Source organism: Myotis daubentonii, chromosome 6 (genome assembly GCF_963259705.1).
Source record: "Myotis daubentonii chromosome 6, mMyoDau2.1, whole genome shotgun sequence".
In the NCBI taxonomy this organism is placed as follows: Eukaryota; Metazoa; Chordata; class Mammalia; order Chiroptera; family Vespertilionidae; genus Myotis; species Myotis daubentonii.
Genome location: NC_081845.1, coordinates 39,102,753 through 39,129,252, shown reverse-complemented (window position 1 = coordinate 39,129,252; position 26,500 = coordinate 39,102,753). Strand labels below are relative to the sequence as shown.

Genomic DNA, 26,500 nt, shown 5'->3' with positions numbered 1-26,500 from the left:
GTGGGGGTGGGGGTAAGATATCAACCAAAGGACTTGTATGCATGCATATAAGCATTACCAATGGACACGGACACTGGTGGGGGGGGAGGGTGAGGGCATGTGATGGGGGGTGGGAGTGGCTGGGGAGAGGTCAATAGGGGTAAAATAATATTGTAATAGCTATGTACAGGCTGGGGCCGGGGGAGTACTTGAAATATCAGGGGGACCACTCTGTAAACTGTATGATTGTCTAACCACTATGTTGTACACCTGAAACTAATACAGACTAATATGGAATGTGAAAAAATAAAAAATAAATATAAATAAATAAATATAAATAAATAAAGTGTTACATAGGTTACTACTATATTTTTGCATTCACAATTCATTGCTGGTGATGCCTATTATTTACCTGTAGTTGGGTCAGAAATGCAACCCAACTTCAATGTTGTTCTGGGAAAACATTTCATTTTATAAGGAGTACTAGAGGCCCGCTGCATGAAGAGATTCATGCAATAGGCCTTCCTTCCCCTGGTTGCCAGCACCAGTTTTCCCGGCACCTGGGACCCAGGCCTCCGCTCTGGCCGCAGCGGAGAAGCCAAGCCTCTTCAGTCTTCAGTCGTCTTCTTCAGTCTGCAGTCTTCGCTCAGGCCGGAGCCTTCAGTATTCGCTCCGCACCTGCATATGCAAATTAACCCCCATCTTTGTTGGGTTAATTTGCATACTCATCCTGATTGGCTGGTGGGCGTAGCAGAGTGACACCAATTTGCATGTTTCGCTTTTATTAGTGTAGATATTGCAGTAAAAAGTAGAGCTCATCCATAAAACATCACAAAATACTGGTTCCACCTGGCCAGTGTGGCTCAATGGTTGAGCATCTTTTCATGTACCAAGAGGTCCCAGTTCTCCCAGTCAAGGCACATGCCTGGGTTTCAGCCTCAATCCCCAGCAAGGGGGGTGCAGGAAGCAGCCAATCGATTTTGATGTTTCTCTCATTAATGTTTCTCTCTCTCTCTCCCTCTCCCTTCCTCTCTCTCTAAAATCAATAAAAAGGTATTTTTTAAAACAATCAAAATACTGGTCCAATTGGAAGTAATATTTACCAACTATGCCCTGGTGTTATTTATTGATTTAGAGTTACACTTTAAGGTAGCGGATGCTATTCCTACTTCTCAAATCCAACAACAACACAAAATCCAAAAGTACATTTTTATTTACAGCAAAATTATAAGATAGATGGTACTTTAAAGTAGATATTTAAACTCAATACCTGAAAAACTGAAATATGATGTTTAATTACAGCTCAAATTTTAAAAAGGAATTTAAAAAAATCAAATATGGCACTGCAATTTCCTTAAGCTACTTTGTTTATTTCAAAGTGTCAAAAAAACTAAAGATGTTCTTGTACACACAAATGCTATGTGTCTAAGAATTCAGAACTATGCAAAGAATTTCTCAATATGACTAAAAAATGAAATATTTACACACTTTAGTATAGTACTTAATACATCTCTTTCTGATGCAACTTCTAAAGAGCAATGACTCAACCAGAAAAATAGTAAAGGCTGCCTTTTCTTTTTTAAAGTGCTTATTAGCAAACATTTCCAAAAGCGATGGTTTTTAGAAATACATAATATTCAAAAGTGCTCCAAGTCACTACTTATAGAATCGAATATGCCATTCTGTACCTTTGCACATGTAAACTGGTTCATCTGCATTAATGAAAGATTGCTTTCAATGGCCCTCAACTATATGCTTCAAATCATAATAGTGCTATTAGTATCAGCAGCGGGAACAGTAACAACAGAACAAACCCAGCACATTTTTAATGGATCACAGCAGACTAGACAGTTACAGCTTGTGGATATGTTACACATCCAAGAATGAGCCTTCTCTTTCCCTCTGCCTATACGGTAAACATTTAAAAACAAAAACACCTTCTTGTCTCTCTTATAGAGTATTTTACAGTACACAAAGATATTCAAATTCTTATAACATTTAACCAAACTCATTTTAATACAAAGCTTTTTTCCACCAAGAAAGTAACTAGGAATTAACAAATGAAATACCTAACACTAAAAACCTGAGGGGAAAAATTGTAAACAACTCAGAAATGAAGCTTTTTAAAAAAGACAGAAACATTCCAAATAGAATGTTTTCTGAGAGTGAAGTATTTGACTTCATATCAATCATATCACCTTTATCTGATTTAAATAATTTAGAAAAAAATAAGCATCATCTTAACTGCTTTCTGTATCAGCTCATTCTGACTCATGCCCCTAGTATAAACCATTTCGTGGTCCTATTGTGAGCATCCCCACAGGTCCCTGTCTATTGTCTGAATCTTACGCTTCTTTTTACTGCTCCTGTATCTCCCTTCCAAAAATCCCCAAATATCCTAAGAAAATCTCCATTAAAAAGTCACAATTTAAATACAGTGTGATAATGCTACATTTGACTTAAAGTAGTAATAAATTATAAATTGCCAAACAACTTAATGTAATTCACAATGCAAAATCCCTGGTATAAAAAGAATCCATCTTGCCCTGAATATAATAAAGCAGTCCAATGATTTCAAATTACTTATGAAATAAAGGCAAAAATAAGGTGTAAAATAGTATTTATAAAAGTCAAGTAAGAAACCAGTTACCATAATTCTTTTTACAAAGATAAATGTAATGGGTCTTTCCACTTTTAAAAATTGTTAGGGAGGTCTATAATTAGTGGTTTCAAAAATGACTTTAAGAAAACTAGAGACTGAATTACTTATTATTTATAACATGACATATTTAATATATAAGTAACAATAATACTGCCATGGTAATGTAAATTAATCTTTGGATCTGCTACTTTTTGGCAAGTATATTTCTTTTTCAAAGTCTTTGATATAACTGATTAATTTTTAAATGTCGGTTTTCAAAAACTTATTAACTTATTGTTAATAAGATACCAGAAGTCACAAATAGTAATATGCCTACAAAATAAAACAAAGATTGTCCTTGCATATTTTGTTACTATAATAAATAGACTTTAAAATAGACAACATTGCTATGCCTGTAAATTAAAAATACCCAAAACCTTTAAAAGGGGGTGGAAAAGGAAAGAAAAACCAAAAACTCTTATTTTTTAAAATAAATCAGAAGTCCTTAAATTTCTTAAGAACTTTATCTTCTTTTGGACCAAGCTGTATCTTTCACCATTCATCCATGGGATATGATGTTAATTCTCCATTTTGTAGGTTTCAGTTTGAATTTTCTTGAAAGTTTGCAAAGCTGGTACTGGACTTGAGACGTTTGGCTATATAAATCAAAAGTATTAACTTAAACTTAATTCTCTAAATATGATTATTCATTATTTTAATGTAAACTATAGTATTTTTTTTTAAATATAGTACTCATCTATTAATGCTATATTTGAATCAGAATAGGTTCAATCTTCTAAGAATTAAAACCCAAGTCTATTTTTTCTATCAAACTCAAAAAACATAACTTTGTTAGAAGCAGTACCAAGTAAAAAAGACGTAATTTATATCATATTGAACATCACAATCTGAAATATGTAATATAGGTGAAAGTACTCACAAATGGAAGTGCTATAACGTATAATAAAATTACATATTCAAAAGTCTAAGTTAGAAATCCAAATATAAATTTCTCTTAAAAGAATCCAGTTCAGCCGTGGCCGGTTTGGCTCAGTAGTTGAGAGAGTCAGCCCAAAGGGGCGAGGGTTAAATTTTCAGTCAAGGGCATGTACCTCGGTTGCAGGTTCGATCCCCAGCCCTAGTGGGGGCACATGTGGGAGGCAACCAATTGATGTCTCTCACTTCCATGCTTCTCTCTCTCTGTCTCTCTCTGTCTCTCTCTGTCTCTCTCTCTCTCTCTCTCTCTCTCTCTCTCTCTCTCTCCTCTCTTTCTCCTTCCCTCCCTCTCTCCCTCCTTTCCATTCTCTCTAAAAATTAATAGGAAAAAATGTCCTCGGGTGAGAATTTAAAAAATAATACTTCAGTTCTTAGGCACAGACAATAGTATGGAGATTACCAGAGGGAAAGGGGGGACAAGGGGTGGTAGAATAGTGTATGGGGGTGGGGGGGAAGGCCTAACTTTTTTCTCCAAAAAACATTTTCTTTTTATAAACTAAAATTACTAAAAGAGAAGCTCTTACTTTCATTCTGAAAATAAACAAGCATCTCAAGAGACTTAGAGGCATTTTCCTTCAGCTAAATGGGATCTTCTAGTTAGTGCTTTTTCTGTTCTGCCCTATTTGATGGGAACAAAGGAAAGGTATTAATTTGTATTGAGTACATGCTATATGTCAAGTAATGTTCTTGCAACTGCAATTTCAATTTGTTCAGAAATAAACTGTGTGTAAACTATCATTTATCCTTGCCAGCTGCACTCTCAGGTGCTTCTGCCACGGCTCCAGTGGGCCTAAGAGCTGTCTCTATCTCCCCACTGTGGCCATTTCAGGTCTTCAACATCTTTGTTGCTTATTTCCCCGCTGTTGCCAACCTATTCCAGGGAATCTAGCTTTTTCAGTTAAAGCATCTGAAAGATACTGTATGTTGACTGTTGATGATCTGCACTTATAAATTTCTTATACATCTCTTTCATTAGTAAGCATAATTGTGAAATTGGAAGTAAAGAATTATCTAAGGTTAATAAACTTTGAGTTCTCAGAGTATATATCATTTTTAAAACAGGCCTAAATTTTTATTTTTATTTTTAAAATATATTTTTATTGATTTCAGAGAGAAAAGGACAGGGAGAGAGAGAAACATCAACGATGAGAGAGAATAATTTATTGGCTGCCTCCTGCATGCCCCCTACTGGGGATCAAACATACAACCTGGGCGTGTGTCCTGATTGGGAATCAAGCTGGGACCACTTGGTTCATAGGTCAATGCTCAACCACTGAGCCATGCTGGCCAGGCCAGGCCTAAATTTTTAAAATACAATTTTTTAACTAAATAAATGAACAATTATAAAAAGACACTTACGTAGAATGAGTTTTCGTTTCTTTTGTTCTGAGTGAAGAAAGCTACTAAGGTAGAAGACCACAGGTAGAAAAAGGATGAACACAGAAACAGCGATTACAGGCACAGTATCACTGCAAGGGACCGAACAATTGAAAGTTCGACTCCAAAGTTTTCGAGTAATGTTCATCTGGAAAAAATAACAAATAATATTACTCTATTTTATATTTAGTTTGTCTTCAATTTCTTTCTTTTTTTTTTTTTATTGCTTAAAGTATTACAAAGGGTATTACATATGTATCCATTTTATCCCCCCGCCCTAGACAGTCTGTCTTCAATTTCATACAATTATTTTGTTAATAACTAAACAAACACTTAGAATTTAGACTAAATATACATGGTAAAATAAATCTATGGATCGTTGAGTACAATATCTTTTGCTAGGAAATAAGGTGGTTCACAATTAGTCATTGTATAAATTTATATCCATACAAAAATTTCATATTCTAAATTCATGTTAACCTTTATGTCCAAAATAATGTCCTAATGTCCAAATAATGTTGACCTTTCACAGAGTTGACACAGAGAACTTGTGTCAATAAGAATATAAGACCATGCTTCATCCATTAAAAAAGATTTAAAAGGGTACCTATATGATGTGATGGATGTATAAATTAACTCGACTGTGGGAATCCTTTCACAGTGCATACATGTCAAATCATCATGTTATACACTTGAATTATATTATAATTTTGTCAATTATACCTCAATAAAATGTGGGGAATGGAGCGGGGAGAGACTCACAAAATTTTTTTCCCTGTTACATATGTAATCTCTAATCTAGTTGCAATATTTTTAGATGAAAATAAAAATATCAACTTTATAGGGCTTCTCTGTTTATGAAATGCCTAATATTTTATCTGAGATATATGAAAGGTTCATACTCATGGCAAATATATTTAAGTACATAATACCCAATGAGTCATGGAAACTTTCTTAGACAATATTAGTATCTTATTTAGTAGCATACAATAGATACAAGTTAAGGGCAGCAATATCTTACTTTCACTGAGCTCTTGATTTCTGTCAGTCTGATAATACAAGGAAATTATCAAATTTAATATAGAAAACTGTTCTTCTCTGGATTTTGTTTACTTGAGTTATGGTTTACAAATTATACATTGTATGTTAACTGTAAGTTTTTCTTATTGCAAGAAGGATGTTCTAAAATAGGTGGTCATGTTGATTTCTTGTGTAATTCCACTTATGTCACAGAACCAATATTCATTTTCCTTCTTTATTTTAAAAACAATGAAATAGACTATTGTTTTAAAAACATATATTTATTACTTATTGAGAGTCTACAAGAAACCAGGTACTGCCCTAGCCAGTTTTGCTCAGTGGATAGAGCATCGGACTGAAGGGTCCTGGGTTCGATTTTGGTCAAGGGCACATGCCTAGGTTACAGGCTCGATCCCCAGTAGGGAGCGTGGAGGAGGCAGCAATCAATGATTCTCTCTCATCACTGATGTTTCTATCTCTCTTTCCCTCTCCCTTCCTCTCTGAAATCAATAAAAATATATATATATTTTTAAAAAGGAAAGAAATCAGGTACTATTCTAGACATTGGTAATAAAGCAGTAAAAAAACCCCACAAAAATCCCCAGGGTGCATCTATTTGAAATGCTTTTTGCCATCCTGAATATTATTGATCCACTATAGTTAACTCTGGGCTGCTATGATAATTCATATTCATCATTCTCAATCATTAAGTTTATCAATTTTGACCCTTAGTTCTCTATGTTTAGCCAGTAATTACTCACTTTCCTCTAAGCCTCAATACTCAGACATCATATTCCCATAAAAAGGCATGATCGCCATCTCGTGGTGCCCCATGAAAAGGCAGGCTATACAATGGAGAAAAAGCTTTTTTGTTGACCATTCATTCCATCGATACACATTACTAAGGGCCTGTTATATGCCAGACCCTGTTCTAAATACTAAACAGAAAACAAAAAGGGGCATGAGGTCCTTTTATCCTCATGTGGCTTATACTTTAGTGGGGGAAGACAGACTGTAAATAAATAAACAAAGAAAATTTTCAGATAGTAATAGATATAAAGAAATAAAGCAATGGGGTAGGAAGTAAATGAGGAATGGCTTCAGAAATACATGACAGCAAAACTTCTTGAATCAGCAACACATGAATAAGAAACTGAAATGTAAACACATAACAAAGCCCACACAACTCAGAAAATGATACAAATTATCAAACTTAAAAATCAAAATGTACCAAAGTATCAACTCAGTTATGAAGACCTGATTGATTTCCATTTTAGTTTGACAGATGATATTCTAAAACTTTACTACTTTATAATTAGTTATTTCTGGTTGAAGACAAAATATGAAGATTCCAATATACCTCTGAAAGGTGTAATAATACTGAAGGCATATTCAACAACACTGTAAAATATGTATCTTATTACAAGCAAAGTACTTACTGCATCTTCCACATCAATGCATAAATGTGTTCCAGGTTCGGCCTTATTCTCATGTTCATTCCTTTTTTGCATTTCACTGTACATACTACTCAGAGTTTTGTACGCATTGCGACAGTTTTTGCATACTTCTGAATAATTTCTTAACTGCAGAAGACTGTGTATGCTCTCCTAAAATGTCAAAGGCACATATAATAGATACAATAAACATTACATCTCCTTAATGTAAGCTATTTGCCCTCCTAGAAAACAGGAAATAACAGAGTATGGTAAGTGCTGAGCTATGATGTTGGGCAGGTCACTAAGTCACTCTGAGCCTCGGTTTCATCATCTACAATGGAGGACTACACTACCTGTATTATAGGTCCCAAGGATTAGAAACCTGGCATGTAAAGCACATAGCAACATATTTTGGCACTTTCCAGTTACCTCTAAATTCTGAAAACTACTGCACTACCCTCTGTTAACTGAGGACAACAAAAATTTCCTAAATTATCTTACCATTTTACATATTTGCTCTTATGTATCCTACTTTCACCGCATAAATCAAATATGAGCTTGTCTATGTTGACTTCAACAGACAGGACTTTATTAATGGGAAAGGAAAAGTAACTAAAACTACATCCCACATTACAAACCTCTTACCCCAAGGTTTGTAATCCAGGCCTTTCTACTCAACAAAAAGGGACTAACACCAAAGAATTCTTTAACCTAAAATGAAGGTAATGGATATAACATGTAAGATAGTATGTTAGTGAATCTCAGTCTTTTTTACTGAGGACTAATGCTGTGTTTTCTAAAGAGTCAGTTCACTTTATTCTTCCCCTAGTGGCCTGGAGAAATGCTATGTTAACTGAATATCAGAATGAAAGAGAAAGGAATAATAAGAGGATTTAACATGATATAGCCCCCACATTAGCCTCACCATCTATTTGACAGAGAAACTAAGACTCTAGTTCTGTCACAAGAAATGGCCCATTGCCTCTTTTTCACAGAACAACTGTGCATTTAGCTAAAAGCATTCAATCAAAAATTGAGCACAGACCCTTGATAGGAGAGTGTAATTTAGGCATTTATATTAAAATTTTAACTTGTATACACACATATAAGCCAAACCAATGGACATGGACAACAGGGGGATGGGAGCATGAGTGTGCGAGGGGGAGAGGTTGGGGATTAATGGGGGGGATGAGGACACATTTGTAATACCTTAACTAATAAAAAAATAATAAAAAAATAATAAAAATAAAAAATTTTAAATGCACATATATTTTAACATAGCAATAAAAACCACAAAGATACTAAAAGAAATCATAAGAGAATTTTAAAAAATAATCTCGAAGTGGGAAAAGGCCTTCTAGTGTGACACAAAATTTGCAAACCATTAAATATTTTTATAAATCTAACATAAAAATTAAAATTCATTCATAACAAAAAGAAAAGCACAATAAAAAGACAAAAAACAAACTAGGAAAAATATTTGCAACTAACATTCCAGGAGAAATGCTAATTTCCCTAAAATGCATTCATGAGAATACTAATCTCTTAAAGTAAAGAGTTTCTGGGTAAATAGGTTTAATATACAAAAATTACAATTTAGAGTTTTGCAACACACATTACTCCACTATAATTATGAAGTCCTATAGTAAAGTATTTCCCAACCTTATTAGTACAAAGGCTATCTACTAACATCCTTCAGAACACAGTTTTTATTATTGTCAGGAAAATTCATAATTCTGTGTTATCATGAGGAAATCATACATATCTATATCCTAAATATGTTCACATCTACTTGTGGGGATTATTTACTTGTTAAGGGAGTTTCAAAATTATAATTTTATCAGAGTTCCAATCTCATCCTCATCACCACCAAGGAGGTTCCAATACCAACATTCAGAGATCAGAGTTGGACAAACTGAAAACCACTAGGGTAGGTTTCTTGAAGGCTACCTTTTGTATTATTAATTCAATACTCAAAGTTACCTACTAAACAGTGCCTTTTTAAGCAGGTAAAATATATGTAAGTGAATACTGACGCAAAGAATAAGCTTCCTATAAACACACAGAATCATATGCATTGCAAAATACCATACTGCACAAAGGCAAAGTAAATTACTGTCCGACAGAACATTACGTTTACTAGTAAGTTAAACAATCACACGTCTCAGTTAATGTGTTCATGTTCAGTATCTCACTGGGTCCTCACTACAAAATACTTGAAGGTAGGCTGGGTAGATCTTGCTATCCCTGAGGTACAAAAAGGAAACTAAAATTTCTGTGATTTGCCTAAGGGCTAGTAATGGAAAAATTCAGCAGACATCCAGGTCCGCTAACTTCTCTACATTGTGTGTATAGATTAATGCCATAAGAGTTGGAATTATTTTTTATTCATTTTAATTTCAAGTATCAGATATAAAATACCTGAAGGTTATGCTCAAAGCAGGTCAAGGTGTTATTAAATTGATTGAGGAAGTTTAACGTGCTAATTGATAATTCTTCACTTTTGTTCGTTAAACAATCTGTCAAAAAAAAAACGCAAAAAAGTATATTAATATATCTCAAGCAACAATTATATATTGCCATTTCTCTCCCTCAAGCTATCATCTTCTGTTTCACACTATAGTAATTCTTTATTTAAACAAGCTTGAAGTGTTCCATATAAGGGAATTTCCCACATACATAAAGTTTACCCCTTTTAGTTTCCAAAAATTATTTTTTATATCATAACCATTTTCATGAAAATCTTAAAATAATCACATATTCTCCTTGCTTTATAAAAATAATATACCAATCAATTTTTGTCGGCACGTCTTAATCATGAACATCAGTTATCACATGTTTCCTGAGTAGGATTTAGTGCTGTTTAGGTATAAGACTGTTTATCCTGCATTATTTTTTCCTAAATTCATCTGCTTTTTTATCCTTTTCTGTATCGAATTTAGTAGGTCTGTGTCTCATCATCACTAGTGGGTCATTTGTTGCCTCTAACAGGGTAACATTTTTTCATATGCCCTTTGGGAGACCAGAGAAACAAGCTGGTGGGAATTTTGCCTGAAATATTGATAAAGAGGCTTCAAGTATGGTAAAGCATGGGAGAGAAAAAACAGAACTGTTTACACGTCTTAGAAAATCTCACATAAATGATATTCCTCTGTAACTTGCTTCCCTTGCTTAGCATTAGCTCAAGTTCATTCCTTTTCACTGTTTTCTATGTTGAATGTAGCCCAATTTACCTATTCTCCCTTCTTCAAGAAACCTATTCTTTATCCTCACTTTGTTTTTACCTCTCCGTGTTCTCAGTTTACCCTCTCGTCTGGTAGGTTCAAGTGCCTAGCTTCACATCCTAGAACTCATGGTCAGCAGTTTCAATCTCACCCTCCTAGAATCCTGATCCTCTTTGTGTTCCACATACAAACGTTTTCAACCCTAGACAGACTCCATTTACCTTCTTGTCTCCAATTCTGGTTGTAGAATATTATTTTAGAAAATTCTAAAGTTAGAGTAAACGAACTCAATTCTAATTCTAATTCACAAAACAATCCTTATAGATGCCCTACCAATTACTCTACCAAGGATGTTCCCAATGTTTTCTATTCTGTAGCAATCAACCCCACTCTTGTCCCCCTTAATTTCAACTGGTAGCTGTATTATATACCCCCGCAGGGCCACCTATTATGATAACTCTCAACTGGGAATGGAGGGACAGAATAGCAGGCTATTGCAATTATCCAAGAGAAAGGTGGCAATGCAAATGAAAAGAATTCAATGGATAATAGAGACTGAGTAGGCAGTGAAGGGGACCAGGCTATGCCACCTCAAAATAAGCCTCTATAGCATATGGATTATTTTGAGCTAAAGGCCATTGAGAACCAGCAGATGCAGGAAAACTCCAAAAGCAGGGCACAAGTTTTAATTTTGTAAGTATTTATGAAGGAAATTTCCATTTGCAAAGATGTTTGCCTATCATGTAAAAGGAAGAAGAGGACTCAACAACTCTTACCAATGGAGAGGCACTAACTTCAATCTCTGTGACGAGCCTTACTATACAACCCTTGTTTACCATACCTTTCCTGGTCATCCTCCCCTAACTTGTCTTCTCCACCCAGAAGCCCCAAGTCCCTTTTCTTTCATTAGCCTACGATGGCATATAAACCCAAATTCTAACCATCCCTTTGGGTTACTCATCACTGGGGGCTCCCATGTATACAAGTGCAACACATATGTTAAAAACTTCTGCTTGTTTTCTCTTGTTAACCTGTCTTTGGCCAGTCTAATTTGCAGAGTCTCACCCAGAAAACCTAAAACAGAGGAAAAAGATTTTTTTCTTCCATACAGTAGACACTAGGATATGACACACTATGAGATATGCATGTAGTATGATAAACAACAATCATTACAATGAAAGCTAACATTAACTGAGTACTTGTGCTATGCTTGTGCTTTAAACACTTTTTTCCCCATTTCATTCTTACAACAATCCCATGAGGCAAGAACTATCATTATCTCCATTTTCTAAATAAGGAACTGGGGCCTAGAGGAATTAAGGAAGTTGCCCAAAGTCATAAAACTGTTAAGTGAAAACGAAATTTCTACTGTCTGATTCCTGAGCCTGCAGCTTCAAACACTAAAAAATAACTAAATATTTACAGATAAATTCTAACCATTAAAGTTCAATACTCAGAGTCAAAAAACACCTGCCACATTCCTCCCTCCACTGCCCATAGATGTCTTACACGATGCAGAGATTCGGTCACTACCAAATGATCAGTGTTGGTGCCTGAGATACAAACCTAAACCTGGTGAATGGGGCAGCAATAGCAATTAAGACTTCTTTGTGCAAATTTTAAAAAGACATCCCCTCTGGGTAAACTAATTACCAAAAAACAAACAAACAAACAAATAAACAACAACAAAAAACCCCACCAACACTCCTGCTTCCAGGGGCTGAGCTGGAACTGGGCCCCATTCACCCCTCACACAATCCCCTAGGTACATGGGTTGGTCTGCACCTTGTGTACATAAGACCCTGCTAGTGAATCTATTTCTACAGTCTTTCCTTCTCTCAACTCATGTACCTATCTATATTCCCTGCAGCCTTTTCTTCTCAAGAATGTGAGTTCCTTTCTAATTGTTCACATTATCATTTAAAAAGCTGAGGGATCACTTGATAAATTAGCAAATAACCAGAGAAACAAAGTGGCACATGGGGGAATTATACATCAAATTAGTAAGGCATTGAAATATAAAATATACCTTCTAGACCAGCCGTGGGCAAACTACGGCCCGCGGGCCGGATCTGGCCCGTTTGAAATGAATAAAACTAAAAAACAAAAAAAAGACCGTACCCTTTTATGTAATGATGTTTACTTTGAATTTATATTAGTTCACACAAACACTCCATCCATGCTTTTGTTCCGGCCCTCCGGTACAGTTAAAGAACCCATTGTGGCCCTCGAGTCAAAAAGTTTGCCCACCCCTGTTCTAGACCCTCAACTAAGTATCTTCTTAATTATGCCACATTTTCTTTACTATTTAAAACCTGTACTCCATCTGTCAGCTTTCAAAAAGTTCACATACTGAATTCTTTAAAATAGATATAACATAAACCTCCCCCCTTAATCCTGATTTAACATCATCACAAAGTTGCCTTGAATCATTTTAAGCATAAGGCAGAGTACATATAAATAAAAAGAAACACAATAACAAATATGCAAAATATTAGTATATTGGGCAAACAAGATTGAACAGGTTTTCCTATACAGGGAATACAATTGCATCCATGGCAATCTGTGTTATAATAAGCCAAGTCATGCAACTGACATACATAATATAGGGATAGATGAGTGTGTGTGTCCATCCCTGTGTTGCCTACAAAAGTAGTACATGAATAATTGAGAGCAATGCTTTCATTTCTTCCATATAAAGTATGTAAAATTTCTTTATAAAAAATTTGTAGAATTATAAAAGGCAAACAAAAGAAAAAGTGATTTATAAAGGAAGCTTCTCTGAACAACAAATTAATCTCTTCTATTTCACTGACAGCCATTCCTTTTCCCTTAAAATAACTGGAACATTAAATTAAAAGTTAGTTATATAGACTGGACATCTTGTTATATACTGTATTAATACAGTACCATCAAATTTTTCAGTGATCATTAAACAGTGGCATTATACAGCATAAATTCATTTATATAATGAGGCTAAAAATGTCTTCATTATTAATGAGCCCTGACTTTCTGATTTAAAATAAAGGAACTCCAGTAAAATTCCTTTTATCCTTTTATAGGAACTGGGAACATGAAGTTATAAACAATAAGAGGCTATATATTTTAAAAATTATTAAGTTAAGGAATATTGATGATAATAAAGCTTCCTATAAGCACTAAATGAAGTGGTCATTATGAATTTTCCTCATCTCAGATAATCAATGCAGCCTCATCAAGGTCACATTAGCACAGCTTCTTTCTCAGTGAGGGCTGAAGCATCAGCTCAAAAGGTATTCTTAAGGGTGTTAACAATTCAAGTTAAGACCTTCATGGAAACCTACTGAATTATGATAACAGGAATTATACATCTTTCGTAAAGTATTTGGCATCTAATAGGAATTTGTATAAAGTATCTGCTGTTTTTCAAAACTAGTTTTATAGAGAAAATAGAGACAATCACTAATTTCTGAAAAATAGGACAAGCTTCAGAAAATATGGTATAAACTAAAGGAATTTTGTACCTGGACAACATAAGTTTAATAAGTATGAAAACTAAGACATTTTAAATTATAAGATACAAATGAGTGAGTCTAGTGCTTAGTATATTACCATATAGATAAAATATGGGAAAAAGGGGTTCTGGTTAATTGACCTTCAGGCTAACCATTAAATTTTATTATTGATTTGTAAAGAATCAAGATATAATAAGCGAAGGGTATCAGAACATAGACCTTTCTAAAATATACCTCTTTGCCATAAGAATGATTTTGAGCTGAAGGCACTTGACACAGCAGATGCCGAGAGCAGCTTTTTGTGATTCCCCTTATCTGCCTAAAGACAGATCCTCCAAAAGAAACTCAATTGTCATAAATCCCTTCCCTGGGAGTTTGATCAACTAGGGAAGATTGACACTTATCACCGGAATAGAAATCAATGGAAGAGAATCAAGAGTCCAGAAATAAACCCTGACATACAGAGTCAACTGTGAGCTGAATACATAAAAACAGAGTCAACTGTGGTTACCAGGCGTTGGGGATGGGAAAAATGGGGAGATGTTGGTCAAAGGATACAAGCTTCCAATTATGAGAAAGTTCTGGGAATCTGATGTAGTAATTATAGTTAACAATACTGGATTAAGTACTTGAAAGTTGCTAAGAGACTAAATCGTAAATGTTCTCACCACAAAAAAGAAATGGTAACTATGTCATGTGATGGAGGTGTTACCTAACATAACACTACAGTGGTAATCATTTGCAACATATAAGTGTATCAAATCAACACATTATATACCTTAAACTTACACAATGTTACATGTCAATCATATCTCAATAAAGTTGAAAAAGAAAAAAACCGAAGAACGAAAACACTTAACCATAAAACAATTCATGGTCTCATCAAATCCAGTCGTTCTGCTAGTTATTCAAATGTCACATGCATGAGACAACCAAGAAGCATCTCAATAACAAAATTATCCCTATGTCCACAATGCACTTCTGTTAACAGCTTCAAAGTTCTGCACAGGAGAATTAGTTGATTTATTTTCTTTATTTCTTAGCAATCATTCTCCACAAGAACTAGTTTCCATGTTATTTGTAATGCAAATTGAAAGAGTTGAGCTCTTTCTGGTATACACTGAGTAGTCAGATTATTATGACCACCTGACGTTTGTAGGCAAATCAGCTATAATTTCGCACTGAAGTTGCTAGAGGGCCAGACCATTATAAATAGGGAAGCAGGTTGTTTACCACGACAGTAGGAGATATGGGTAAACAACGCGATTTAACAGCCTTTGAACGTGGTATAGATGGATGGATAGATAGATAGATAGATAGATAGATAGATAGATAGATAGATAGATAGATAGATACAGATTATGACCACCTGATGTTTGTAGGCAAATTAGCCGTACACTGCATCGTATAGGACAGGGGTCCTCAAACTTTTTAAACAGGGGGCCAGTTCACTGTCCCTCAGACCGTTGGAGGGCCGGACTATAGTTTAAAAAAAAACTATGAACAAATTCCTATGCACACTGCACATATCTTATTTTGAAGTAAAAAAACAAAACGGGAACAAATACAATATTTGTATTTGCATGTGGCCCGCGGGCCGTAGTTTGAGGACCCCTGGTATAGGATATGAAAGCCGAAGACCTGTTCAAACACCTTTGCTGTCTGCAGTTACCAAGATAAAATGTCTCCAATTCGCACAGGAACCCAAGGATTGGACAGTTCAGCACTGGAAAAAAGTCATGTGATCCGATGAATCACGTTTCCAGTTGCATCATGCAGATGGCAGAGTGAGAATTTGGCGGAAACAGCATGAAAGCATGCACCCCACATGCATGAGTACAACACTTCAAGCTGGTGGGGCCAGTGTTATGGTTTGGGGCATGTTTTCCTGGCATGATTTGGGTCCTTTAGTTCGTGTGGAACAATGTCTGAATAGCACAACATACCTAATTATCGTTGCTGATCAAGTTCATCCTATCATGTTGATGGCATATCCCAATGGAGATGGCTTCTTCCAACAGGACAATGCACCATGCCACGGTGCTCATATTGTGCAGGAGTGCTTTCAAGAACATGAGGGAGACTTTACCTTGCTTAGGTGGCCCCCACAATCACCAGATCGCAATCCAATTGAGCATTTGTGGGACAAAGTTAAAAGAGCCATCAGGCAGCTGGTTCCACAACCATCAAATCTCACAGAACTGGACAGTGCTATTCATCAGGCATGGTGTCAGATTCCTCGCATCAACTTTTTCCACATCTCATGGAGTCAATGCCAAGAAGAATCACCGCAGTACTGAAGGCAAAAGGTGGCCCAACCAAGTACTGATGGGGTGGTCATAATAATCTGGCGACTCAGTGTATATAGAAACATCCTCACAAATGAAGATTTTATAAATACAAATTTCCCTTACAAAATGTTACTTCTACTATTTTTCAGAACTTCTCCTGTTTCTCAAAATAATTAGCTCAAAATAATCCTTATGCCAAAGGGTCATATTTTGGGGTGGCATGATCTGGTCTCTTATAGTCATATTTTGGGGTAGTATATTTTGGTCTCCTACAATACAAAATGAGAACATCCTAGAAAAACTTCTGATTGGGCACAATTTGTTTAAAATTATAGTGTGATATGATTGCTTTCTTCCATTTCAATAAAAGAGTAAATATCCCTTGTATTCTCTTACATATTTCTTTTTAAATCATTTTTCAATTATAGTTGACATACATTATATTACTTTCAGATGTTCACCCCAATGATTAGACATTATATAACTTACTAAGTGATTGATCAACCTGATAAATCTCATACCCATCTAACACCATATATAGTTATTAGAATATTACTGACTATATTCCCTATGCTGTATTTTACATCCCAATGACTATTCTGTAACAACCAATTTGTTCTTCTTAATCCCTTCACCTTTTTCACCCATCTCCTCCAACCCCCTTCCCATCTGGAAGCTGTTAAAATGTTCTCTGTATCTATGAATCTGTTTCTGTTCTGTTTCTTCATTTATTTTGTGTGGTTTTTTTAGATTCATTTGTTAATAAATATGTATTTATTGCCATTTTATTGTTCATATTTTTATATACTTTATTTTTTTTCTTCTTCTTAAAGAAGACCCTTTAACATTTCATATAATACTTGGTTTTATGGTGATGAACTCCAGCTTTTCTTTGTTGGGTTATTCTTTTACATATTTCTATAGGCAAATGATTTCATAAGCAATGACTACATATGTAAGAAATGGGTTTTCTTTTACATGCAAAGGTAAAGAGAAGACTTTAGCATCTTTCAGTAATATAATTATTACTAAACAATTAACATTTCTTGAACATTAACTATGTGTCAAGTACTGAGTTAAGCACTTCACACAAATGATCTCATTTAATCCTCAAGACAATGGTATAACGTAGGTTTCATTATTATCATCAATTTAAAGATAAGGAAACTGAAATCCCAAGAGGCAAAGTTACATGCCCAAGGTCTGGCAGCTAGTACATTATGGCTAATAAGTGCTAAAGTTTAGAATCAAACCCAGATCTCTTCAGACTGCAAAGCTCATGCTGGTAACTGCTACTTTTCTGCCTTTCAGTATGTGCCCAAGTGGTTCCCATTAATAAACCCCGATGCCAATCACAGTTCATTAAACATAGTCATAAGAAGTATTCCATAGATTCAAAAATTTCAAGGTTCATTAAAATCTGACTCTATACTATTGAACCATAACTGCAACATGAACATGAAAGCATTACTTACTTGCACAATTTGCCTTATGCCATGTGGAATTAAAGAACTCAGACAGAATCACAACTATTTGCATTCTATCTGCCATTAAGAGACTTCTGGCACAACTATGACTCTCTGAAGTATTCTGTAACAAAAAAGAAAAGAAAAATAGAATGTGAATATTTTTAAGAGCTTCCATACAACTTTAGACAAAAAAGAAAAAAAACTTTTAAAATAATTAAAATATTTATTCTAAGCATTTTAACATTTTATTTGATATATTCAAATAATGTCATTATAACAATTGTAATAAAACAGTAGCAGCTAACATTTGTTGATACCAGGTTCATTTGCAAGGGAAGAAAATCTTTGTTTTCAAGTAAGTGTCTGCTTCTATAGTACTATCTCAACAATTTAGGCCCAAATTGCATGCATGTCATATTTCTTAAGTTTTTGTGCATGGGAAAAAATTCTGGAAAGTTGTTCACAAAATGTAGCAGTGGTAATGTGGGCATAATGGAAATATGCTGATTTTTATTTTTTTGCCTCTTTCACACTGTCTAAATTTTTCTACAATGAACATATATTATTTACATAATTTTTTACCCTGGTGGATAAATTATCACAAAACATTTAGTTTCATCTTCTAGGTAATTTTTTCTTCAAAATCTTATAATCCACAAGAAAATGTGACACATCCAGTTTGTACCCAAAGTTTGTACCCAGATAAAAGAATATGCTTTCGCCATAACCGGTTTGGCTCAGTGGATAGAGCATTGGCCTGCGAACTGGAAGGTCTCAGGTTCCATTCTGGTCAAGGGCAGGCACATCCCCGGTGGGAGGTGTGCAGGAGGCAGCTGATGGATGTTTCTCTCTCACTGATGTTTCTAACTCTCCCTCTCCCTTCCTCTCTGTAAAAAAAATCAATAAAATATATTTGAAAAAAACAAACAAACATGCTTTCTTCCCACAAATCATTTTAATAATGAAATTCATGCTATGCAAATAAGTCCAAGTTCCTAAATTATTTGATCCTTTTATATTTCCCTTCCCTTTTGCCCCAAGCAAGGAACTAAATCATTTTTTCAAAGTTAATGAACTCCTAGTACTTACTAAGCACTATAAGAATCCTGGTGTTTTGAGGATACAGAAGTATTAGGGAATGCCTTCAGCACTGGGCTTCAAGAAACTCCCCAGATGCATAAAGATAAAGAATTAAATAGTGTGATGAGTAATAAAAGAGAAAGACTGATAGCTCTAGAGAATTAATCAACCATGTGGGGTGAGAAAAGAGAAAAGGACTTAAGGGCAGAATTCTTGCTTTGAAATCCTATATAACAAAAGCCTAATATGCTAAGTGTCCAACTGTTCAACCATTCGACCAGTCGTTATGACGTGCACTGACCATCAGAGGCAGATGCTCCAACCAGTAGATTAGCTTGCTGCTGGGGTCTGGTGGATCGGGCCTGGGCGAGATGGGTGGGACATGCCCTGGAGCCCTCCTGTGGTCCCTCCCCAGCCCTGATCGTGCACCCGTGGGGTCCCTCGGCCTGACCTGCACCCTCTCGCAATCTGGGACCCCTCAGGGGATGTTGGAGAGCTGGTCTCGGCCCGATCCCCATAGGCCAGGCTGAGGGACCCCACCGGTGCATCAATCCATGCACCAGGCCTCTAGTATCTAATGTTTATTTTAGTATGGTTACCCTCTCTGAGGCTTAGTTTTGCCCTCTTATTAAAATAAATGCTTGCTTTTAAAATAGTGAATTAAAGAAAGCACTTTAAAAGGTCCTTTCTTGAAATTGCTTTCAGAGCAATATCAGCCATAGAAGAAAATTTCTATAATCACTTAAATATTACAACGTAGCTTAAGGAGTCAGACAAGTCTCAGTCACTAGCTGACAATCTTGAACAGCTGAGGTAACCTCTCAAAGGTTGTTTCATAATCATGAGTCTTATATAACATACATTCATCACTTGACACCTAGTAAGTAATTGATATACACTTTCTCACCTACCTACCTTGCTGCCAACCTGAAATGTTCTAGGTGGGTATAGTTGACTAAGTGTAATCAGTTACATGAGTTGAAGCTTCATAAGCAGACGACTGGCTATTTAAAAAAATCAATACAGCCTTAGCTGGTTTGGCTCAGTGGATAGAGCGTCAGCCCTTGGACTTAAGGGTCTCAGGTTAGATTCTGGTCAAGGGCACGTAACTTGGTTGCAGGCTCAATCCCTGGCCCTGGTTGGGACTTGTGTGGGAGGCAACCAATCAATGTGTCTCTCTCACATTGATGTTTCTCTCTGTCTCTCCCACTCCCTTCCACTCTCTCTAAAAATCAATGGAAAAATTTCCTTGGGTGAGGATTAATAACAAAAAAATTAATATAGCCTTGTTGGTGTGGCTCAGTGGTTGAGCGTGGACCCATGAACCAGGAGGTCAAGGTTCGATTCAGGGTTAGGGCATATGCCCAGGGTTGCGGGCCCTATCCCCAGTAGGGGGCACACAGGAGGCAGTTGATCAATGATTCTCTCATCACTGATGTTTCTCTCTCCCTCTCCCTTTCTCTCTCTGAAATCAAAAACTTATTTTTTTTTAAATCCATACAGCTCAGTCTGTATAAGGGGTCAATGTGTGGGATAGTTCAGTTGAGGAAGACATCAGTGTAGTTGGGAGAAATTAGGAAGTGAGATTTGAACTAAGCCCTATACTGAGAAAGGGAAGAGGATTCTAAATTAGGAGAATAATGGGACGAGGTGGCTAAGTGGTTAAGGCGATGGACTGCTAAATTAGGAGAATAAAATGATCAATGGGTGAAAATTGAATGATTACATGGTATTCAGGAAGTATTCAGTAGGCACACAGGTCTCTAGGTTATAATATATAGGGTGAGGAGGCAGAGAACATTTCCATAGTTCAGATATGATGAAAAGATGGTGGCAACCATGGAAATGGAAGGGAAGTGATGAATAATCCTAAGTACATCATTAATGATGTAATGGTTCTCAATGCTCCAAATGCATGACTTACTTAATCCTTATAACAACTCTATGTAGTAGTGTCCTTCTGAATTCAAACCCAGCCTCTTCCACTACATGGCTTTGGATAAGTTACATAATCACTCTGAGGCTGTTTCTTAAACCTTATTATCCATCTATATATGCCTAGGTTCCTCATCTGAACAGAAGTTCCTTTGGGAAGAAAACTTTGTATTATATCTTTGTATTCCCAACATCTAGTAAGTGACCAAAAAACACTGGCCCTTGGTTTATATTTAAAATTATTAATACTCAAATACTCATAACCACTTAGCAGAACCCTAACCACAATAAACACAACCATCCATTTTCATCATGCCCATTTGGCAAAAAGTAAACAACCAAGCAGATTATTTGCACAATAAATCCATAATCCCAAACTGCACTCCACACATGCATTATCTTCACTTCTATGTATCAAAAACACCTCAGAAGCAACATTTTCAAAATCAAGTTCATATCTCCACCACCACCACCACCAAACAGGTTCCTCTCTCCATTTGGGTAAATAGCAACCCTACTCACTAAGCAACTCGTATAAAAACACTGGAAATCATAATTTCCTTTCTTTCACTCTCCACATTCAATTAACTACTAAGTCTTGTCAATTTTATCTCCTAAATCTATCCATTTTTTCCCATTACAATGGCCCACATGTAGTCTAGCCACCATCGTTTCTCTTATCACTGCAAGAGTCTCTTCATTTCCCCACACCAACTCTTCCTCTACCCTCCCAGTCTGTCCCTCCATTCCCCTCATATAGCCTGCCAGAATGGTCTTTTAAAGTACAAATCTGATCATGTCGTTCTGCAGAATTAAATCTTTCACTAACATTGCACTGCTTTAAAATCAAAGTCTAAAACCCTTACATACCCTACCAGGCCCACATGACCAGGAACCTGCCTATTTCTTCAGGCTCAGCTCACTAGTCTCCTCATGGCTCACAGAGCTTTGAGTTCTTTCTAGTCCTCAAACACAGCAGACTCCCATCTCAGTATTCACATCTGCCATTTCTTTATATGTATACCTTCTCTCCTGAGCCACAGCCTCTCAAATTTTAGGTGTCAGATTTGTCACTGACCACTCTATCTTCCCTCTGCCCTAGTGAAGATCAGCACCCTGTTATGTGCTTTGGTATCATCTGAGGTTTTTTCCTGCACAACACTTATCACACTTGAGCTAAGTAATTACTTGTATAATAAAATGTTTGTCAGTTTTCCCTATCAGACCACAAGCTCTGCTCATTCACAGCTACATCCCTAGTAACTACCACTAGCCAACACTCAATTTTTTGACTGAATACATAAGCAGCATTACACTTTCTGATCTCTAATGAAAGACACATTAATATGTTATGCTATGTTTCAATTTTGTCTATATTCCTAAGAATCTATTTATTAATCTACACTAAAAGTATGTTGAACACTTCTAGGTACACACCCCCAATCATTAGCACCTTCATAAATAATTGTACATATCTGTATGTTTATCTATATAAATTTTAAACAAACCAAGTAGAATAAGATAGAGTTTAGTAATTCAGAATATGTGGGGCCAAAGTATCCTGGCAACCACTCTGATGATATTGAGCAGCTCAATGAAACCACATTCCTATCGGTTTAAACTAAAAGAAGTATGACTCTAAAGAAGGAGGAACCAATCAGTTCTACACTCAGATTTCTACAAATCACTGTATTCTTTACCTTAAGATAACACTGTATGTGATCCTGTCCCAGTAATTCCAAGAGGAAGTAAAAAGAAAATAGAATTCTCATCAGATAATTCTATTACGATTAAATGAATTAACTTGCTGTACCACAGAAACAGCTTGCTAATTTCTCCTTTGATTATTTCATTGTTATACTCCCCTCCTCCTTCAATTAAGCCATGGACATAGATTCACTCTAAATAGATGTGAAAGGCCCTAGCCAGTTTGGCTCAGTGGATAAGAGTGTCGGCCTGCAGACTGAAGAGTCCCAGGTTCGATTCAGGTCAAGGGCACATGCCCAAGTTGCGGGCTCAATCCCCAGTAGGAGGTATGCAGGAGGCAACCGACCAATGATTCTCTCTCATCATTGATGTTTCTATCTCTCTCCCTCTCCCTCTCCCTTCCACTCTGAAATCAATAAAAAAATATTATTTTTAAGAAGTAGCATGTGCTTACTGATTAAACTGATTTAAATGAAAGAAGTCTATCTGAGTATAAGAAAATATATTACTCTTGAGAAAAAATCTCCCATGCTCACAAAGGACAACTGATTCCTTCAAATTCACTCCTAAGAAACTCAAGAAACATTATCCCATATGTACCTTACTGCACATGATGGTTCAATTCTCAAACCAACTCAAAAAAGCCTACTGAATCCGTGAAGTACCTCAGAACCACAGAAATCATACTTTTGAACTAATATACCACATCCAGCTCTGAGGAAAGGAGGGGAAAGAGAAAAGTCTAGAATGAGTTGGAGAGGAAATGCAGATTGGGGAAAGGATTTTCTACCTTTTTTTTTTTTTTAATCTCTTTACCCTCTTCCTTTCACACAAGGGTGAGGCGAGCCAGGTGCCCAGGTCACTGGTAGAATCTGAGAGTCACGAAGGAGAAGGAAGTGTTTGGCACGTCCACACTGGGAAGGGGAATTCATGCAGAAGTATGTACAGATTGCGTGATGCCCCTAATACTGTACTAGAGTTTGCAGTAATTATTTAACCTCTTCTTCATTCCACAGTATCTACATAAATGAAAAAAGCTTTGCTGCCTCAAAAGACCACGCTTTGCATCATGATCACAGTCATTCTGGCCATAAAACTCACCTTTGCTCAAAACAGAATATGATGCCATATGATACCCTATTAACAGGGACAAGTCTTGGGGACTTTATTTTTAAATCATAGTGAGATGTACACATATATATCTATCCCCCTTGCCATACCCAATAGAAGAATGCCTGAAAAATACTGCATGTAAACCTAAATTTATTTAAACTACTTTGAAAACTGGCTCTTTACAGAAAGATTGACCGCAGGGGTTATTTAATGCAATAAATCCCCTCTTTATATATATATATATATATATATATATATATATATATATATATATATTTATGTTAAGTGATACCAGGCTGACTTAAAACAAGATGTAACTATATACAAGTCTGTATTTTGCCAAACCAACTATGATTTATGAAGTAATTCCAACCATATTTTCATGAGATTACTTGTGCTCTCAATACCAGGGAAACTTCCCCACTCCACAACCCCAGTTACTCATGGATTTCCTTTACAAGGCATATCCGGCCCCCACCTCGTGACTCCTTCCAGCCTTGACAGGCTAATCCTTTCCTACTCTAGACCCTATACGGTTCCTAGGAACAGGAAGGTATCGGCTGTGTCTTTTTGCTGTTGTTATTCATCCTGACGCGAGGACATTTTTTCCATTGATTCTCACAGAGAGTGGGAGGGAGGGAGGAGGGGCAAGAGAGAGACATGATGGGTTGCCTCCTGTGCACGCCTCGATCTCAGGCCTGATCGGGCCTGCAACCCAGGTACATGCCCTTGACGGGACTCGGATCCTTGGGTCGGCGGACCAAGGCTCTAACCACCGAGCCAAACAAGCCCGGGCTTTCTCTTTTTTAAGTCCTTTACAGCACCCACCCACATGACCAGAAAAGCTCTACGGGTACCAAGAATAGGAGGTAAATTTACAGTTTTCTAAAATTTTAGCTCCCATTTACTAAGAACAATTACTATGTGCCAATAGTCTACGAGTTCTTTTTATCCCCATCTTACAGATGAGAAAACAAGCACAGAGAATGCAACTTGCGGGGAGTATAGGGCTAATAAGAGGAGAAAACTAAGACTCTAAAATAATACAAGGACAAACTTCTATAAAGTGTGTGTGTGTGGGGGGGGGGGGGGGGTGTCTGAACATTTCTGGCTACAAACTTCAAGCTCCTAACCCCTACAGCTTCCCCACTCCACCTAGGATTTCAGCGGAGGCGGGGTCCTTCCTGGGGACTCCAGGTGGAAATGGGAAGCTGTGGTGGAGTTTGGGGAAGGGAGGAAAGGAGGGGAAGGAAAGGAAAAGGCTGCCCGCGAAGGTGAGGTCATAGCTATCTGTACACAGTAGGTACCCAAGAGGATGCCCGACAGCAGCTACCAAGGCAAACATTCAAGCCCCAAGCCCTAAAACGCCATCCGCTTTTTTGATGCTCAAACTCTCCAGTCCTAGTCCAACCCCTTTTCCTTACAGATGGGGAACTGAGCCCCGCCCCCCAACCCCCCAGTTAACCTCATCACGCCCTCCTTCCCCAACCTCCCGCCAGAGGTTCCGGGTGTGCTCCTCTACCCACCCCCACGGCGCGGCTGATGTTGTCCATCTTGCTGGCGACCTGCTGGAAGAGGGGGTAGCAGGTCTGGCAGAGGCGCACCGGCCGGGCGCCGCGCACCAGACACCCCGTCAGCTCCGCGCTGCTGTTGGCGAAGTCCAGCAGCAGGTCCCGGCACTCGGGATCCAGATCTGGCAGGTCCGGGGGCAGGGACTGTGGCCCTAGCCTTCCTCCCCGCAGGAGGGTCAGAGACAAGTCCTCCACCTCCAGCAACTGCTGCTCCGACAGCAGGTCGTACAGGACCCGGTGGGGGCTGCCGTCCACGGCGAGCGTGCCCAGAGCCAGGCCCGACCACAGCAGCGGCACCAGCAGCAGCCCCGGCAGCAGCCACGAACTCCGCCGCGGAACCGTCGCGTCGGGATCCATCGCGGGGCTCCCACACCCCAGGGCGCTCACCGCCGCCTCTCCACTCCGAGCCGGCGCCGCCGACCGCCGCTGCTTCCGGTTTCCTGGGGCGCAGGCCGCGCGTGGGGTCACGAGGTGCGCGCGTCATGGCCCCGCCCCCGGCTCGCGGCGCCCCGCCCCATTGGCTGCCCAGAGCCTCTCGCACCCCGCAGGCCGGCGCGCGAGCAGCAGTGCGCACGCTCGGGAGGCCTCACGCCCCCTGCAGGCGTCGCGCGGCCGACAGAGCGGTGGGCAAGGCCCAAGAGCCGAGCTCTCCCGCCCTGAGAAGAAGGTTTTCCACCGCTTTGAACAATTTAATCTCGGGGGGTTGGGGGGGGCTGGGAGGGGTTCGTGGCCCTCGATCGCCCACTGCATCGGGCGTTCCCTGCCCTCCAGAAGTCACACCGCAGAAAGACGGACGCGACGGAATGATGAGTTAGTGCCCTAAGACCGCTGGCAGGTGCCTGTGCAGATTTGTTTACTTGGTGTTTCTTAACATAATCTTACCCCTCATCCTGTTCAGAAAGAGTGAAAACGTCTGGTGATTATTTTTGGTAGCGGAGCCTAGTGCCTTCCAAGCTTAAAAACAAACAAGCAAACAAAAACACACAACAAAAACAACAACAACACACGAACCCGCCAGAGCCGCCATCGCCAGCGACATGTGCAAAGTCATTAGCGGTCCGCGGGGCCGGCCTGCCGAGTCTGCTCACCTTCAAGGTCTATGCATCACAGGACTCACCTCACAAAACTTCCGCGAGGGTTAATGAGCTTGCACTCTACTCGGTTCCC

At 37.9% G+C, this 26,500-nt stretch overlaps 1 protein-coding gene across 4 annotated transcripts; it reads right to left on the bottom strand.

Annotated features, from left to right (window-relative positions):
* Positions 1–534: 534 nt before the first annotated feature.
* Positions 535–25,775, bottom strand: OSTM1 (osteoclastogenesis associated transmembrane protein 1). Of its 4 annotated transcripts, none has more exons than XM_059700786.1 (6): positions 25,289–25,775; positions 17,934–18,048; positions 9,871–9,968; positions 7,453–7,620; positions 4,976–5,141; positions 535–657 (listed from the first exon to the last, which is right to left on the bottom strand). In XM_059700786.1, exons 1-6 carry the CDS (start codon positions 25,688–25,690, stop codon positions 626–628), a joined length of 981 nt encoding a protein of 326 aa, XP_059556769.1. In that variant the 5' UTR covers positions 25,691–25,775; the 3' UTR covers positions 535–625. The 4 variants fall into 4 exon arrangements, with proteins under 4 accessions (XP_059556769.1, XP_059556768.1, XP_059556770.1 ...); XM_059700785.1 differs by lacking the exon at positions 535–657 and adding an exon at positions 1,175–3,276; XM_059700787.1 differs by lacking the exons at positions 535–657; positions 4,976–5,141 and adding an exon at positions 1,175–3,276.
* Positions 25,776–26,500: the final 725 nt, after the last annotated feature.

Coding starts and splice junctions, on each gene's coding strand:
- OSTM1 (XM_059700785.1), bottom strand. CDS start 25,690: ATGGATCCCGACGCGACGGTTCCGCGGCGGAGTTCGTGGCTGCTGCCG. Junction 7,621..9,870: donor GCTTTGAGCATAACCTTCAG/GTATTTTATATC, acceptor TTGACATTTTAG/GAGAGCATACACAGTCTTCT. Junction 3,277..4,975: donor GAAACGAAAACTCATTCTAC/GTAAGTGTCTTT, acceptor TGATTTATATAG/CCAAACGTCTCAAGTCCAGT.